Below are 16,941 nucleotides of genomic sequence, written 5' to 3' on the forward strand. Positions count from 1 at the left end.
CCATCTGCAGGAACAGTTCGACGACGTTTGCAGCAACATGGACTATCAGCTTGGAGGCCATGGCTCCGGTTGTCCTTGACGCTGCATCACAGACAGGAGCGCCTGCGATGGTGTACTCCACGACGTACCTGGGTGCACGAATGGCAAAACGTCATTTTTTCGGATGAATCCAGGTTCTGTTTACAGCATCATGATGGTCGCATTCGTGTTTGGCGACATCGCGGTGAACGCACATTGGAAGCGTGTATTCGTCATCGCCGTACTGGCGTATCACCCAGTGTGATGGTATGGGATGCCATTGGTTACACGTCTCGGTCACCTCTTGTTCGCACTGACGGCACATTGAACAGTGGACGTTACATTTCAGATGTGTTACGACCCGTGGCTCTACCCTTCATTCGATCCCAGCGAAACCCTACATTTCAGCAGGATAATGCACGACCGCATGTTGCAGGTCCTGTACGGGCCTCTCTGGATACAGAAATTATTCGACTTCTGCCCTGGCCAGCACATTCTCCAGATCTCTCATCAATTGAAAAGTTGTGGTCAACGGTGCCCGAGCAACTGGCCCGTCACAATACGCCAGTCACTACTCTTGATGGACTGTGGTATTGAAGCTGTATGGGCAGCTGTACCTGTACACGCCATCCAATCTCTGTTTGACTCAATTTCCAGGCGTATCAAGGCCGTTATTACGGCCAGAGGTGGTTGTTCTGGGTTCTGATTTCTCAGGATCTATGCACCAAAATTGCGTGAAAATGTAATCACATGTCAGTTCTAGTATAATATATTTGTCCAATGAATACGCATTTATCATCTGCATTTCTTCTTGGTGTAGCAATTTTAATGGCGAGTAGTGTAGGTAGAGAATTTCAGTTTATAAGTAAAATACACCTTAAAACAAAAAAGGATGCATCACGAAGGAATTATCCGAATGAGGCGGAAATAGTTAAATGTGATGTACATGTACAAACATCTTTACAACCTGAGGTAAATTTCATGATTTATTCAAGAGATAGAGCTGCACAAATTGTGCAAGTCAATAACGCGTCGGTCCATCTGTGACCTAATGAAAGAAGTTACTCCACTTGGCATTCATTGACAGAGTTGTTGGGTGTCCCCCTGAGGGACGTCGTGCCAAATTCTGTCCGTTTGGCGCGTTAGATCGCCAAAACCCTGAGCTGCTATGAAAGGAAATGGCAACCCAGAGCATCAGTCCCGGGCGACAGTCAGTTTCGTCTCCCACCGCCGTCTGGGGCCCCTCCAGACACGTCTGCGCTGGTCGTTGAGGTTCAGTTCGAAGCGGGACTCACTACTGAAGACAATTCTACTCCCGTCAGTGAGATCCCAGACCCCGATGACAGGCGCAGGCGTGTCTGCAGACGCCCTGTCACCCGCCATGCTGCCCGACAGTCAAGAGTGATGGTGTCATTTCATTTCATAGCAGGACCCCTTTGGGCTGTAATCGGCGACACCCTTACATCACAGCGGTACGTCGACGAAACTCTACGCCCCGTTTCGTCGGCCTTCGTGGCAAGCCATCCAGGGCCTACAATTCAGTAAGACAATGCCCGACCGCACACGGCGAGAAATTCTACTGCTTGTCTTCGTGGTTGCCAGACCCTACCTTTGTCCACATGGACATCGGATCTCTCCCCAATTGAGACCGTTTGGAGCATTATGAGCAGAGCCTTCCAGCCAGTTCAGGATTTTCAAGATCTAACGCGCCAATTGGACAGAATTTGGCATGGTATTTCTCAGGACATCCATTAGCCCTACCAATCAATGCCAAGCCGAATAACGACTTCCATAAGGGTTAGAAATGGGCCAACGCTGTATTGACCTGCTCAGTTTGTGAAAGTCTTTCCCGTTCAGTGCTATTTTAGTAAGAGTGCCAACAAAAGCCGGGCGGAGTAGCCGAGCGGTTCTAGGCGCTTCAGTCTGGAACCGCGCGACCGCTACGGTCGCAGGTTCCAATCCTGCCTCGAGCATGGATGTGTGTGATGTCCTTAGGTTAGTTAGGTTTAAGTAGTTCTAAGTTCTAGGGGACCGATGACCTCAGCAGTTAAGTCCCATAGCGCTCAGAGCCATTTGAAGCATTTTGCTAACAAAAACGAGCAACAAACACCTGGCGTGAGAATTGGTACGGCATTACTGAGACAATAATGTCCCTGTTGCCGCATGTCATGGCGTAAGGAACACGTGTATTTGGAGTGTGCAAGGCTTCCCCCTACCCTGGTCTATACGGCATTTTCTCCCTGTCGTTGTCGGACATCCGGTGCGTTGCAGAATGGCACCAACTCTAGCTTTACGAAGTCATATGTCAGTAAAGTACGATACTTCATTTGCTTTAAAGAATAAATAGTCTGCCATTTGTGCGGCTGGTCCCGGCGGAGGTTCGAGTCCTCCCTCAGGCGTGGGTGTGTGTGTTTGTCCTTAGGATAATTTAGGTTAAGTAGTGTGTAAGCTTAGGGACTGATGACCTTAGCAGTTAAGTCCCATAATATTTCACACACATTTGAACATTTTTTCATCTGCCGTTTCTATGAGATAATAAAAGAGGAACGAAATTATGGTAACTGTATTAAAAGAGGAACATAACAGTTCATTCGTAGTATACAAGAAAAGTAGAAAGTAGCTGACACGTTGCTCGTGTCTACATAATACAACTAACTGCTTGTAGCCGTTGAAAACGGACAAATTAACACGAAAAACAGAGTTATTCAGCCTCAGTTTTCACCCTTTAGCACTGACTGTTCGGAATACCCACATAGTCGTATAATTCCACGATTACCACATAATTTTCCAGCAGAGTTTCAAAAATTAGAATCAAAAGAAGAGTACAGATGACTTTTTTGCAGTTTACAACACTTATCACTTTCCGAGAATAGCAGCTAACGGTGGACGGATTAAGTTTCTTATATTTGCCTATTTAATTTAGTATTTTGACTCTACGTATCCTGGAGCTGAGTGAGTCAATATTTTTCAGTCTAGATTTCTACGTTTATTACAGGAACCAAAGGGAATAAAAAAATCGAAAATCCGTTATTTCAGAAACCGTTTATTTTGAGCAGTTTGCCGTGCGGTTAAAGGCGCTGCAGTCTGGAACCGCAAGACCGCTACGGTCGCAGGTTCGAATCCTGCCTCGGGCATGGATGTTTGTGATGTCCTTAGGTTAGTTAGGTTTAAGTAGTTCTAAGTTCTAGGGGACTAATGACCTCAGCAGTTGAGTCCCATAGTGCTCAGAGCCATTTGAACCATTTGAGCAGTTTTCACACTCAGGTTAAATTAGTGTGGAGAAAAACCAATTTCACCGAAAATCGGTTGTTTTAGTCAACTACTGTAGAGTGGCTTGAGGAGTGGTCGTGAGTTATCGTCTTCGTACGGGTAATCAATCTATTATGCAGAGCAGAGAAGTGGAGTTGATTCACAATTGGACCAGAGCCACAGTGCCCGTTCATTGTGCAGCGGCAGGAGCGCTCGTATTTTGGGCGTAACGGGGACCGGTCTGGAGCCGGTGGGGCGGGTGTCCGCCCCGCGCGCGGTCCGCCGCCGCCGCCGCCGCCGCCGCCGCCAAGGTCGCAGCCGCCGCCGCCAGCGTATAAAGCCGCCGGCGCTGCTTCCCTCGCCACTCTGCAGACCGCTGCCGCCGCTGTCCGCTGTCCGTCGTCCGCAATGAAGCTCCTGGTAAGTGGCTGCGCTCTGTGACGCCTCTGCTTCGATACTCTGGTGGAACACGCGTAAACGGCTGCTGCTGCACCACTGCACGAGTTGTTATACGACGGTTGGAACTTCAGTGCGGTGAAACCTCATTAATTCACACTAATCACAGCTAGATCCCGTCCGAATTATAGAAATTCACATTATCAAATGGCTAAAGTGGTCACCCGGTGACCATTTACCCAATTTCACGTCGGCTGGTTTCTGGCTGTCAGAGGTAACGAGTATTCAGCTGCCAGTATTTCATATAATAATTGGCTGTCATAATCTATTCGATAAAAGTTGTTATCTAACGTTAAGGTTAAACACAGTTCACACACATGTGTGTGAAATCTTATGTGACTTAACTGCTAAGGTCATCAGTCCCTAAGCTTACACACTACTTAACCTAAAGTGTCCTAAGGACAGACACCCACACCCATGCCCGAGGGAGGACTCGAACCTCCGCCGGGACCAGCCGCAGAGTCCGTGACTGCAACGCCTTAGACCGCTCGGCTAATCCCACGCGGCAATTAAACACAGTAAGCCTAGTATTGCAATTAGAAAATGTCTATATGTCTTGAAGCAGAGTAACTTAGCCTGAAAATCCAGTTTTTGAATATGAGAGTAATTAGCGAATTCCAACAACCTTTTCTCGCTGATACCCCCCCCCCCCAAAAAAAAAAGAAGGGGAAAAAGTTTATCGCTTACTGCATATTCGCTGTTCATGAGTAACGTCAAATAATAGCACATTAACTCATTTATTAGATAATCCAACGTTTGAGCTGGACGTTGTGACCGAGAGGTTCTAGGCGCTTCAGTCCGGAACCGCACTGCTGCTACGGTTGCAGGTTCGAATCCTGCCTCGGGTATGGGTGTATGTGATGTCCTTAGTTATGTTCCAGTAGTTCTAAGTCTAGAGGACTGATGGCCTCAGATGTTAAGTCCCATAGTGCTCAGAGCCATTTTGAACCAACGTTTGAAGCTGTTTTACACATGGGTTCAAAAGTGGCTCTTAGCACTATGGGACTTAACTTCTGAGGTCATCAGTCCCCTAGAACTTAGAACTACGTAAACCTAACTAACCTAAGGACATCACACACATCCATGCCCGAAGCAGGATTCGAACCTGCGACCGTAGCGGTCCCGCGGTTCCAAATTGAAGCGCCTAGAACCGCACAGCCACACCGGTCGGCTCATGGCAATTCGATTCTTAAAAAACTTGGGGGTGAGAGGGGTACTGGTATTTTGTAAAATAATTGTCTCCATTTTTAGTAAGGGACGTTACATCTAAAGCATGTAGAGGTTAAATAAGAACGAGATGAGGTGCCTTCTCTATTGGCCTGTGTACTGCCACTTTCATGTCCGTAGTAGAGCTGTGCCAAAGACAGATTTAAGTCTTCTTACACGGGCTTTAATTCTGTATGGAATGGTTCACCACTTGCAACGTCTGCAATTAAACCTTCCTCGCAGCTTTTTCTGTTAGAGATGTTGCGCCGATTACAGAAACTGAACAACCGTCCAGTTCTATCCTTGAAACCTCTTTGGCCTATTCCCCGTACAAGACACTCCCTGTTGCAATGTTTGTTGATTAAAAACGCATCTCGCGCTCTTGGTGCACTATCAGATAAACCTAAAAAGGCAGTGGAGGCCGCAGTAGTCAGAATTAGAAGCGGTGGTGGCAGTCAACTTAGACAACACTAAAACCGTGGAAAAACCCGGTCGAAGCAGAGACGAAATACTCGAAATGAAGATAAAAATTCAATCACGAGTAGCAAACGGTATCTACACCGTCCTTCGTCCAGTTTCCACAGATGTTCACAACAGAACCACAGGGACAACTGACCAGCTTCGTCATTTCTGACACACTGGCCGGCCATAACAAACTATGCGAGTTAATGTCCCGATTCGTGGCCCGTATCGTCACTAGACGATTTCCCCATTCGTCTCTAGTCTAGCTATATATTTAATTACAGTGGTACGTCCGCGTAATGCCAGCTGCCGCTATTTAATAAGGTTTCTGCTCAAAACTGAACTTATTAACAAAGTTTCGGATTTCATTCACATAAGATGTATCCACCTTTGTACTGGAGGAGGTAGTGCCGCATTGAAACGAGAATGGGATGAGAGGCAAGTGAAGGTATTGCACTTCGGTCTTTTCTCATACACTTCAGTCCTAAAAGCTATGAGATATCTCATAATATTGTGTCGGCGTAGCACAACAGCTCGACTTGTTATGGACTCAACAAGTCGTTGGACGTCCTACGCAGAAATATTGAGCCATGCTGCCTCTATAGCCGTCCACAATTGTGAAGTTGTTACCAGTGCAGGATTCTGTGAACGAACTGACCTCTCAATTATGTCCCATAAATGTTCGATGAGATTCCTTTAGGGCAATCTGGGTGGCCAAACCATTCGTTCGAATTGCCCAGAACATCCTTCAAATCAGTCGCGGACAATTGTGGCCCATTGACAGGGCACATTATCAGCCATAAAGAATCCAACATTGTTTGGGAATGTGACGTCCATGAATGACTGCAAATGACTTCCAAGTTCTCTAACATCCAGAGAACCCAGTCCATTCCATTTAAATACAGCCCACACCATTGTGAAGCCGCCACCAGCTCGCACAGTGCCTTGGGTCGATGGCTGCGTGGGGTCTGCGCCACATTCGAACCCTACCATCAGCTCTTACCACTGAAATCGGGGTTCATCTGGCCAGGGCACGGTTTTCCAGTCCTCTAGGGGCAACCGATACGCTCACGAATCCAAGAGAGCCGCTGCAGTCGAAGTCGTGGTGTTAGCAAAGGCACTCGCGTCTGTCTACTGCTGCCATATCCCATTAACGCCAGATTTTGCGCACTGTGCTACTGGGTGCATTCGTCGTATGTCCCACTCCGATTTCTGCGGTTATTTCATGCAGTGTTCCTTGTCTGTTAGCACTGACAACTCTACGGAAACGCCGCTGCCCCCGATCGTTAAGCGAAGGCCGTCGGTCACTGGGCTGTCCGTGGTGAGAGGTAATCCCCTGAAATTTGGTGTTCTCGGCGCGCTCTTTGCACTGTGTATCTCGGAATACTGAACTCCCTAACGATTTCCGAAATGGAATGTTCCATGCGTCTAGCTCTAATTACCATTATGCGTTCAAAGTCTGTTAATTATATGTGCGTATCACCTCAGTGTATTTCACCTATGTGCTGAGAATTAGTACGTTCCGAACTGCGAAGTGTTTCTACCTTAGGAGCTGTTTCCAACTATACCGGAGGATATTTCGCTTTCGTCTGTTTTTAGTCAGCTCTCCTTAATAAGCCCCAAGACAGAAACTAATTTTTTCAGACATCTAAAAGCATTAGCTCTCCTGAGGATCGGCAGTAATCGTCAGGAAAACTTAATTTGTGGCTCCTGAAGATATCTGGATCCTTACCAATAAGGTACTCCAGCGAATGCCCGTATCCCGCCGTATTAACGGCATCGATCTCACGAAAGAATTTTAGAATGGGACCTGACGCAAAACTACTGTAATCAGTAGTTTCTAATATTGTACTTTTACTACAAGTTGTAGTCATGCAACATCAGTTGCATTCGTTTGGAACGTTTATTAACTCCACGTGATGTCGACTTCAGCTAAGTAACTAATTTTAATATACAGCCACACAAGTGATTGGTGTTTTAGCTGTATTTTGTGTCAACTTCACTCTGTCGTTATAAAAATTTTATTCTGCATCTACGTCTGCATACAGGGTGATTCAGTGGTGACGTTACAGACTTTATGGGATAGCGGGAAAGTGCAAAGTATCATTTTGAGGTAAAGGACCGCAGTCGAAAAAAGAGCGAGTCTCAAGTTATGAGCGAACATGCACCGGTACTGCAGTGTAGAGAACATTCAGAGGCAGTGTTACGGACCAAAACAAGAAAAAAAATCAGTAAATGTGGACTCTAAAATGCATAAATTAAGAGGAATAGGCATTTGTTTATCTTTGACACTGTGAAAAATATCTTTTCCACTGCAATCTCTTCGGTATCTATATTTTTTGTAGGAGATGGTATGGACCAAAACAAGAAAAAAATGTCTAGTAAAAGTAGGCTAACTAGTGCGTACCTTAACAGTTATGGGCACTTGTTCAGTGGAAGAGAAGTGTTTCATAGTATCGAAGATGAATAAGTGCTCATAGCTCTTAAGATATGCAGTTAGAGCCCATATTTACTAGAGTTTTGGTCTATAATGCCATGTCTGAAAGTTGTCTACCCTACAATCTTAGCCTGCCGCTGTGGCCGAGCGGTTCTAGGCGCTTCAGTCCGGAACCACGCGGCCGCTACGGTCGCAGGTTCGAATCCTGCCTCGGGCATGGTTGTGTGTGATGTCCTTAGGTTAGTTAGGTTTAAGTAGTTCTAAGTTCTCGGGGACTGATGACCACAGATGTTAAGTCCCGTAGTGCTCAGAGCCATTTTTTCAGCCATGCGGGATTTACGTTGGCGACAGCGTAATGGTCTCGCAGTCTTCTTCAGATACAAGTTCTTTGACTTTACCCAACAGTTTTTCGCGAGAAATACCTTGTCTTTCTTCCAAGCATCCCTCTTTGACGATCCCGAGCATTTATGTTGCACTTCCGTATGGGCTATACGGACGCGTTACGATCCGAGTAGTGCGTCTCTGAATTTGTTCTCTTTCATGCCTACTTGTTAAAGGCTGAAATGATATGTAATTGGTCGCACTAGAATCCTCTACGTGATTTATAACCCTTCGAACAATCTGACTCAGCGACATCGTCAGTTACAATCACAGTTGGAAGAGATTATCGGGACTGGACCGTAGGATTGGACCGTGGAACACTGAAAAGGTGTTGCTTGGTCGGATGAATCACGTTTCTTCTTCACGATGTCGATGATCCAGTCCAGATATGCCGTCATCCAGGTCAACGGCTACTCCAAACTTGCTTCGAGCCACGGACGCAGGATGACGGGTGCAATATTATATTATAGGGAAATATTAGCCTGAGCTTCCAGATGAGCATTACGGGAACATTACAGCTGACCACCCGCATTCCTTCAGGCTTGATGTCTTCCCCAAAGACGATGGGACATATCAGCAGGATCACTGCCCCTGTCAAAAGGCCAGAATCTTAGTAGTTTGGGAGTGTGGCAGCGATCTAACGTTGATGTCTTGGCCTCCAAATTCGCCTCATCTGAACGTGGTGGAACACATCTGGGGTGCTATCAGGCGTTTAGTAACACATTAACATTATATAGTAGGTATTTTTTGTAATTTAAATGGCATTACAAGTTGTTCAGCTTTTCCCCTAATGTTTCAGCTTATAACTAAGTCCTGCATGACCGACAAAATCAATTACATTTGTTTAAGTTCGTATTTGGAAAGTATAACAGTTGAAAACTTCTCCTCCAAACAAAGAGGTTTGATAGAGAGCGGTAAGGGTGGGGGCGGGGTGGAGGGTATGAAGTATAAAAGGGTTCTGTTCGCTGTACGTTGCTTTTGTATATGTATATCAATCATTAAAACGAAATTTTACTCTCTCATGCTCGTCAGATATTCAGCGAAGCCAACCGTTTTAAATCCTTAGGACAGAGGGTAGATGGAAGAGATGGAAGACTTCCTAGGAAGTATCACGTTCAAAGTCTTGCGCAGAAACTGGATGCTGCTATCTTCGCTATGAGAATGATCTCGAGTGTCTCTGACACGGAAACGCGAAGCCTTGTTGACTTTGCTTACTTTTTCACTGTATTATCTCGTACGGTGTTGTATTTTGGGGCAACCGTGTGCACTCACAAAGAACATTCTTTGCTCAGAAAAGGGGAGTCACACTGGCCTACGATGTATGTTTGCGAGCCGTTGTTCAAGTGCCCCATCACGGGGTTTATTGTTGACGATACTAACCCATTCAGAAGAATTCAGTGAAAACCACCCAGAAAATTAATATCAACTTGAATACCATTTCCTTAACCATTGTACAGAAAGGTCTGCATTGTTCAGCAGGTTTCATTTTCGGTACGCCTGCAGCAGAAATGGAGAAAGCGACAAAACCCAAGTTGATAGCTTTCCTTGTGACACTACTCCTATCCTGCAGAAGAATTCCTCGCACTACGCGAGAACGTTTCTCTATAAAATGTTAGTTATTCATATATTCCTCCTATCTTTTTATTTTCTGTAATTTCGTTTATCAATTTTTGAATCAGCGTTCTGTTGACTATAAACCGACTCGTTCCACGATCGTGTAGTTGTAGCTCGCATGGTGCTACGGAACCTGATAAGTAAATAAATAAACAGTTGAATAGTTGTTGAGCAGAATACGTCCATACATACTATAAAATGTGTGTGTGTGTTCAGGAGATATGCCCTCGCGGTTCTAGGCGCGCAGTCCGGAACCGCGCGACTGCTACGGTCGCAGGTTCGAATCCTGCCTCTGGCATGGATGTGTGTGATGTCCTTAGGTTAGTTAGGTTTAAGTAGTTCTACGTTCTAGGGGACTGATGACCGCAGATGTTAAGTCCCATAGTGCTCAGAGCCATTTGAACCATTTGAGATATGCCCTCATAAACAAAACAATTAGACACATGAAAAAATAGCGCATGATGCGTGACGTTTAAATTTATTTATTCTGTGCTACCAAATCTATTGGCAATAAATTTCGCAGATAGTACCCACATTTTCCGGTAAATGCACCTAAAAAATTGTATCATGGTATCACACATAGGTCATGCGATACGTCATAAAGACTGAGATGCGTGAGAAAGTGCCGCAGTGTGCATGACGTTTACATTTGTCACTTCTTTGCTACTAATTCTATTCGCAACGCTTTTTGCAGACAATATCCACATATGCTGCTAAATGTACCAACAAAATTATATCGTTGTAGGGTAGAGAGATCTGGAGATATGACATCATAAGCACTGCGTGAAAAAATGCCGTATGTTGCATGAAGTTTTAATACGTTTATTCTGTAATACTAAGACATTCCTGCAGTTGAGTCAATTTAAGGAAACTGCTGATACCTGGCAACACTTTTGATAGCTTGCAAGTGCGAAGCGCAAACGGCTCTGGGCGAAAACTATAGCCATCAATAGAGCTGTCTAGAGGCTTTGCTCTGGAGAGGTTTTGCAAGATCGCGTTGTACACACGTGAAGCAGCTGCTCCCAGCGTACAGAACCTATACGTTTCTAACAGAAAATTGGAAAAATGGACACCCAAACAATGCTGGATTTGTCCGCTAGTACACATTACATTATAGATTTTAATAATAATCTGTAAAAAGTACCCATACACTTACCAGTGGCCATCAATATGAGGTGTATCCAGCCTTTGCCTTTCTGATAGACTGAACTCTGCTGGGGATCCAGTGAGGCGCCTGGATGTTTGGCAATCCATTCTTCCTCAATAGTTGAAACCAGTGAAGATAGTCATGTGGGACTCTGGGGTCTGGAGTAAAGTTCACTTTGTAACTCATCCATTAAATTCAGAACTCTGGGCAGACCAGTCAGGAATGTTACTGTCCACAAAACATTTCCTCACAGGCGTTGTCTTATGGCAACTTTTATGCTTTCTGTCGTGCTGATACAAAGAATCATCGAGTCCTCTACTGTACGCAGTACACAATGCCATAAAATTTGTTCGTTTACGTATTCATTTGGAGTCTTCTTAAATAAGAGGACCACAACCTAGCCAAGGAAAACACCCTCCATGCTGTAACACCAGCTCCTCCCTAATTCACTTTCGGAACTACACGTGATAGCAGGTAACGTACTCCAACCATTCGCCATACCTAAATCCTTCCATCGGATTACAACAGGCTATACCGTGATTCGTCACTCCGAATCACTTGTTTCTAGGTCACCATTGCACAGTGGTATTGCTCTTCACACCACATCAAGCGTCGCTTACATCTACATCTACATTTGCGTCCAAATATATACACCGCAAGCCACCGTACGTTGCGTGGCGGAGGGTGCCTTGTACCACTATTAGTCATTTCCTTTCCTGCTTCACTCTCAAACAGAGCGAGGGAAAACGACTGTATTTTCCTCCGTACGAGACCTAATTTTTTCATATCTATCTTCGTGGTCCTTACGAGAAATATAGGTTGGCAGCGTAGAATCGTTACGCAGTCAGCTTCAAATGCCGATTTTCTAAATTTTCCCAATAGTGTTCCTTTAAAAGAACGTCGCCTTTCCTCCAACGATTTCCATTTCCAGCATCTCCGTCATGCTTGCGTGCTGATTGAACCTACCGGCAACAAATCTAGCAGCCTGTCTCTACTTCCTTTAATCTGCTGGGGATCCGAAACGCTCTAGCAGTATTCAAAAGTAGATCGCACTACTGTTGTATGTACGGTCTTCTTTACAGGTGAATCACACTTTCCTAACATTCTCCCAATAAACCGAAGTCGAGCATTTGCCTCCTGTATCTCGCATTCCCCAGCTTAGCATTGGCTACAAAAACGTGTGGCTTATGAGAGGCTGCTCGAGAATTGTACCCCATTTTTTAACTCCCTGTGCACCGTTAAGCGTCTAGCTGGATCGCTGTTAGTGTTGTGGACTGACAAGACAGCGAGTCCACAGTGACGGGTAACCGAAAGGCACGCGCTTAAACTCACGCAGGCTGACGTGAGGTCTGAAACAGGATACGTAATGAATGCTATAAAGAAAAGTACGTAGCTGCTGGAATACTTAACTTTAATCCACAATTGGTGAACATTGTTCTTGTTACTGTACATGCTTCATTAGATACATAGCAAAGGATAAATGGCGCCTTGCTAGGTCGTAGCAATTGACTTAGCTGAAGGCTATGCTAACTACCGTCTCGGCAATTGAGAGCGTAATTCTCAGTGAACCTTTCCTAGCAACGTCGGCTGTACAACTGGGGCGAGTGCTAGTAAGTCTCTCTAGACCTGCCGTGTGGCGGCGCTCGGTCTGCAATCACTGATAGTGGCGACACGCGGGTCCGACGTATACTAACGGACCGCGGCCGATTTAAAAGCTACCACCTAGCAAGTGTGGTGTCTGGCGGTAACACCACAGTTAGCACTTCGAAAGATGATGATGATGACTTATGGCTGAGGGCGCTAAACAGAACGGTCATCAGCGCCCTTGCATTAATGATAAACCGATGAACGTGATGAAAATCTGTGGGAAAAGGTCAATAAAACGGAAAACCAAGAATCATCCCCCCCCGACCCCCCCCCCCCCACAAGAAACGTAAGGCAACCCCAATAATGTGAGCTTCATAACACCCCGCAATAAAATGCCAACGACACACAGCAGAATAACTAGATAAAATCATGGATAAAATACCTGTGAAGACTCCGTTAAAAAAGGGACAGATAACTGCCTCCTACCCAATATTGTGGGAAGAATTCCGGATACCACACAAAATGCAGGCCGATGTGGCCGGGCGGTTCTAGGCGCTTCAGTCCGGAACCGCGCTGCTGCTGCAGTCGCAGGTTCGAATCCTGCCTCGGGCATGGATGTGTGTGATGTCCTGAGGTTAGTTAGGTGTAAGTAGTTCTAAGTCCTAGGGGACTGATGACCTCAGACGTGAAGTGCCATAGTGCTCATAGCCATTTGAACAATTTTTTTAGTGATGACCTCAGATATTAAGTCCCATAGTGCTTAGAGCCATTTTTGAAACACGGACAACACTCGCTTCGTTATCAGTTAAAACAGAGGGCAGATTCTGTGGGAGACCCAGTTCAACCCTCAGGTCGTCAATTAAAACACACTCACTTAAAATATGTCGTATTAACAACTGTGTCCAGCATCTCTGACATACTGGGGGCTCCACCTGACGTCAGAGGAAGCCATGTATCAGTGGGCGAAGTCCCACTACAAACCGTGTAAGGGCTACTTCTTGAGACCGTAGCGGGCGGATGGATGTAAAATACGGTCGCACTGGAGTTTGTATGGAACGTAGCTTGTTATTCCTCACTTCAGCCACTGAGCCTCCCATCAACACATGGCCTTCCTGGTCGCAAATGAACTGACAGCCTGCAGAGGGCTTGAACACCGAAGACGGCGAGGAAGGGAGCAAACCTCCTTGCCAGCCGCATAAGAATGTTCGTTTCACTGAATCCCTATGGGCTCTGGAACCCACAGGAAAACGATTTCTTTGCCCTGCCTTTGTAAGAGAAAAAGAGCTTCCTGCACTTGTTGCACCATCCGATCTGCTGGATACATCTGCCTAGTAGGAAGAAGGGCACTTTGAGAATCTGAACAGATGAATTTCTTGTCACAACGCCGTGTCATCTGCTCCATTGGCCTCAGGGAAGGAAACAATTCCGCGTAATAAACTGAAAACTGTCCCGAGGACAATGTCGGGGAACACGACAGAACAAATTCCTTCCACTGATTTCGTTCAATTTTTTACATACACCCACCGCAATGGTCGACGGCCTCATTAGTACATGAGCTCTGCCTGGTCTTGATTTAGTTGCGAATGTCCCTACGCGTTTTTCCACTTTACAGTCAAATCATCAACTGTCGAGATGGGCAGCTTTACAATGGTTCAAATATTACTGATAGATTTATTACTCAGGTGACACCCAGTGGTCGATGTTTGAAGTTACTTAGCTCTCCTGACCGATCCATTGCGCTGTTACTGCTTCTCTGGTGACAACACAGCACTCTCCGCCTCCTTTTACAGTATATTGGCTGGTCCGCCTGCCGTGACATCTAGTAGTCAATTCCGCATTACGTACGGATGTCCGGATGCTTTTGATCAGATACTGTGGATGTACCTTGACTTGCTGAATTGCTTAGGCCGGTATTACACTATCAAATTTCTTTGTCAAAGATTTGATCAAAGATGTGATCCAATATTCCGTCCAATATATTTGACAAAGATCTTTGACGTAGCGCTAGACGGGGTATTACACTGTCATCAAATTTTTCGTCAAAGTTCAAGATGGCTGACAACAACTTGTTATTAACTGCAGCAGTTCTACGTACTCCAATTGCATTGTGTGCACATGCGGAAAAGAAGTGGGGGAAAAAATGGAACCATACATACGAGGTTGACAGTCTTAAAAGTCCTGGGATTACAACTTGATAATAAATTCAGTTGGGAGGAGCACACCACAGAACTGCAGAAAGGCCTTAACAAATCTGTATTTGCAATTCGAGTGTTAGCAGACATAGGCAACATAAAAATGAAAAAGCTTGCATACTTTCATTCCATAATGTCATATGGGATAATATTTTGGGGTAAATCTTGAAGTCAAACAAAAGTTTTCAAAGTCCAAAAGCGTGTAATACGTATTATTTGTGGAGTAAATTCACGGACCTCCTGCAGAAACCTCTTCAAAGAACAGGGTATACCAACTACTGCCTCTCAGTATATTTACTTCTTAATGAAATTTGTCGTAAATAATATATCTCTTTTTCCAACAAACAACTCAGTTCATACATACAATACCAGGAACAAAAATGATCTGCACAAGGACTGCACTTACTTTAGTTCAAAAAGGGGTCCACTACTCAGGAACACTCATCTTCAATAATTTGCCAGGAAACATAAAAAATTTAGTTAGAAATAAAGATCAGTTTAAAAGGAGCCTGAAAGACTTACTAGTGGCCAACTCCTTCTACTCCAATGGCGAAATTTTTAATAGAAACAAATGATGTATTGTATTTATTCATACTATTAGTATTGTTATTTCAGCTTAAAAAATCGACATGTTCCACATCCACGAGGATCTCCTCAGCACGGATCTATGGAACGAAAAACTAATCTAATCTGGCTGAAGCCGTGGGTTTTACGACGACACGATAAAAGCATTCAACAAAACTTGTTACGTGAGCTTACAGTGGAAGACGTCAAGTCGTACATCAATTACTTAAGAATGGATGAGCATACATTTGTGTATGTGCTCAATGAAGTGTATCCTCATATCATAAAGCACAATATTCACTTAAGAACTGCTACATCTTCAGAAGACAGGCTCACTACAACATTCCGATTTCTTGCTACAGGAGAGGGTTATGTTAGGTTAGGTTAGGTTAGGTCAGGTTAGGTCTCCAATCTTCTTAATCTATTTTTGTATTCAGGGTGCCTCACGTTGTAAAGCGCCTCATCAGCTTCAGATATATCTATTAATTTTGTAGTTGTCGGCACACACCAATTGTATTTACTGGCAATGGTTATAAAAACACTACAGACGACAGAACGCTGCAGCGATGCTAGCGCTCCATGTGGTAACACGTCACATTGCAGTGAACAGAAGACAAGCGGTTTCTTTGATCAAATATACAGCGAGGCCCTAGATTTGATCAAATATTGGACGACATTTGACAAAGTCCCTATTACACTATCAAATATCTTTGACAAAGATATTGGACAAAGAAATTTGATAGTGTAATACCGGCCTTAGGCAGCTAGTCACGTGCAGGTGGCAGCAGTTAAATAAAATAAATAAAAACACGGAGCATCAAGAGCGTGTGTGTGTTGTGGGTTGCAGGTGGTGCTGTGCAGTGTGGTGGCCGCTTGCGCCGGCCAGGTGCTCCTCTACCCGGCCCCGCTGCTGCGCTACAATCACCTGGCGCCTCTGGTCGCTCCCATCTCGACGCAGTTCCGCGCTCAGGACGAACTGGGCCAGTTCACATTCGCCACGGCCGGAGACAACCAGGTGAGGCACGCCTAGCACACAGTTGCGGCAAGGACTGCTGACATTTTTAAAAATATCGTAAATCCGATACATCGATATTTAAAAAAATTATAATTATACGCGATCGACATATCGAAAAAGTTATCGATATATAAACGGAAAGAATATCGGCTGCACATTGTAAACATACCGCCAGTTTTAGAGCTGTATATTTAACTATTGACTTGTTACTAGATATTCTGTACATCAACAAGCTAGCAGCCTGCTTATCGCCTTTAGAGGAAGAATTGAAAGGAAAACCAATCACGTTCAAGCTTGACGATAACTACTTAGTTAAAAATGGCAACTTCAGGTAAGTGGCACAATGAAAAGTGTCCGATGGGTCCGTCGTTCGGTTTCGTCACATACCGGATTTGTCTGGAACACTTCATGTCGAGTCCCCTCTTTTTTTTTCATTTGTGCAAACGTCAGTGACCTAGCGGTTGTAGTGTCAAAATTGCGTGGTGAAGTTAAACGTTCAAGTTTCTGTTGCTAACACCGAGTGCCGATTACCCCAGCATTTCCCCTCACACGTCTCCGCCCACCGCAAAGACCAATCTTGTCATTTATATTTTTGTTAATTATTTTTGCAATT

At 44.9% G+C, this 16,941-nt stretch overlaps 1 protein-coding gene across 1 annotated transcript in view; it reads left to right on the forward strand.

The window, feature by feature from the left end:
• The first annotated feature begins 3,602 nt into the window (after positions 1–3,602).
• The window catches only part of LOC126458317 (cuticle protein-like), a 30,362-nt gene continuing 17,023 nt past the window's right edge, over positions 3,603–16,941 (forward strand). The window contains exons 1-2 of the mRNA XM_050095268.1: positions 3,603–3,687; positions 16,161–16,328. Coding sequence (XP_049951225.1) covers positions 3,676–3,687; positions 16,161–16,328 — 180 coding nt within the window. The 5' untranslated portion in view covers positions 3,603–3,675. The remainder of the gene's footprint in view (positions 3,688–16,160; positions 16,329–16,941) is intronic.

The sequence above is a fragment of the Schistocerca serialis genome, chromosome 2 (assembly GCF_023864345.2).
Source record: "Schistocerca serialis cubense isolate TAMUIC-IGC-003099 chromosome 2, iqSchSeri2.2, whole genome shotgun sequence".
Classification (NCBI taxonomy): domain Eukaryota; kingdom Metazoa; phylum Arthropoda; class Insecta; order Orthoptera; family Acrididae; genus Schistocerca; species Schistocerca serialis.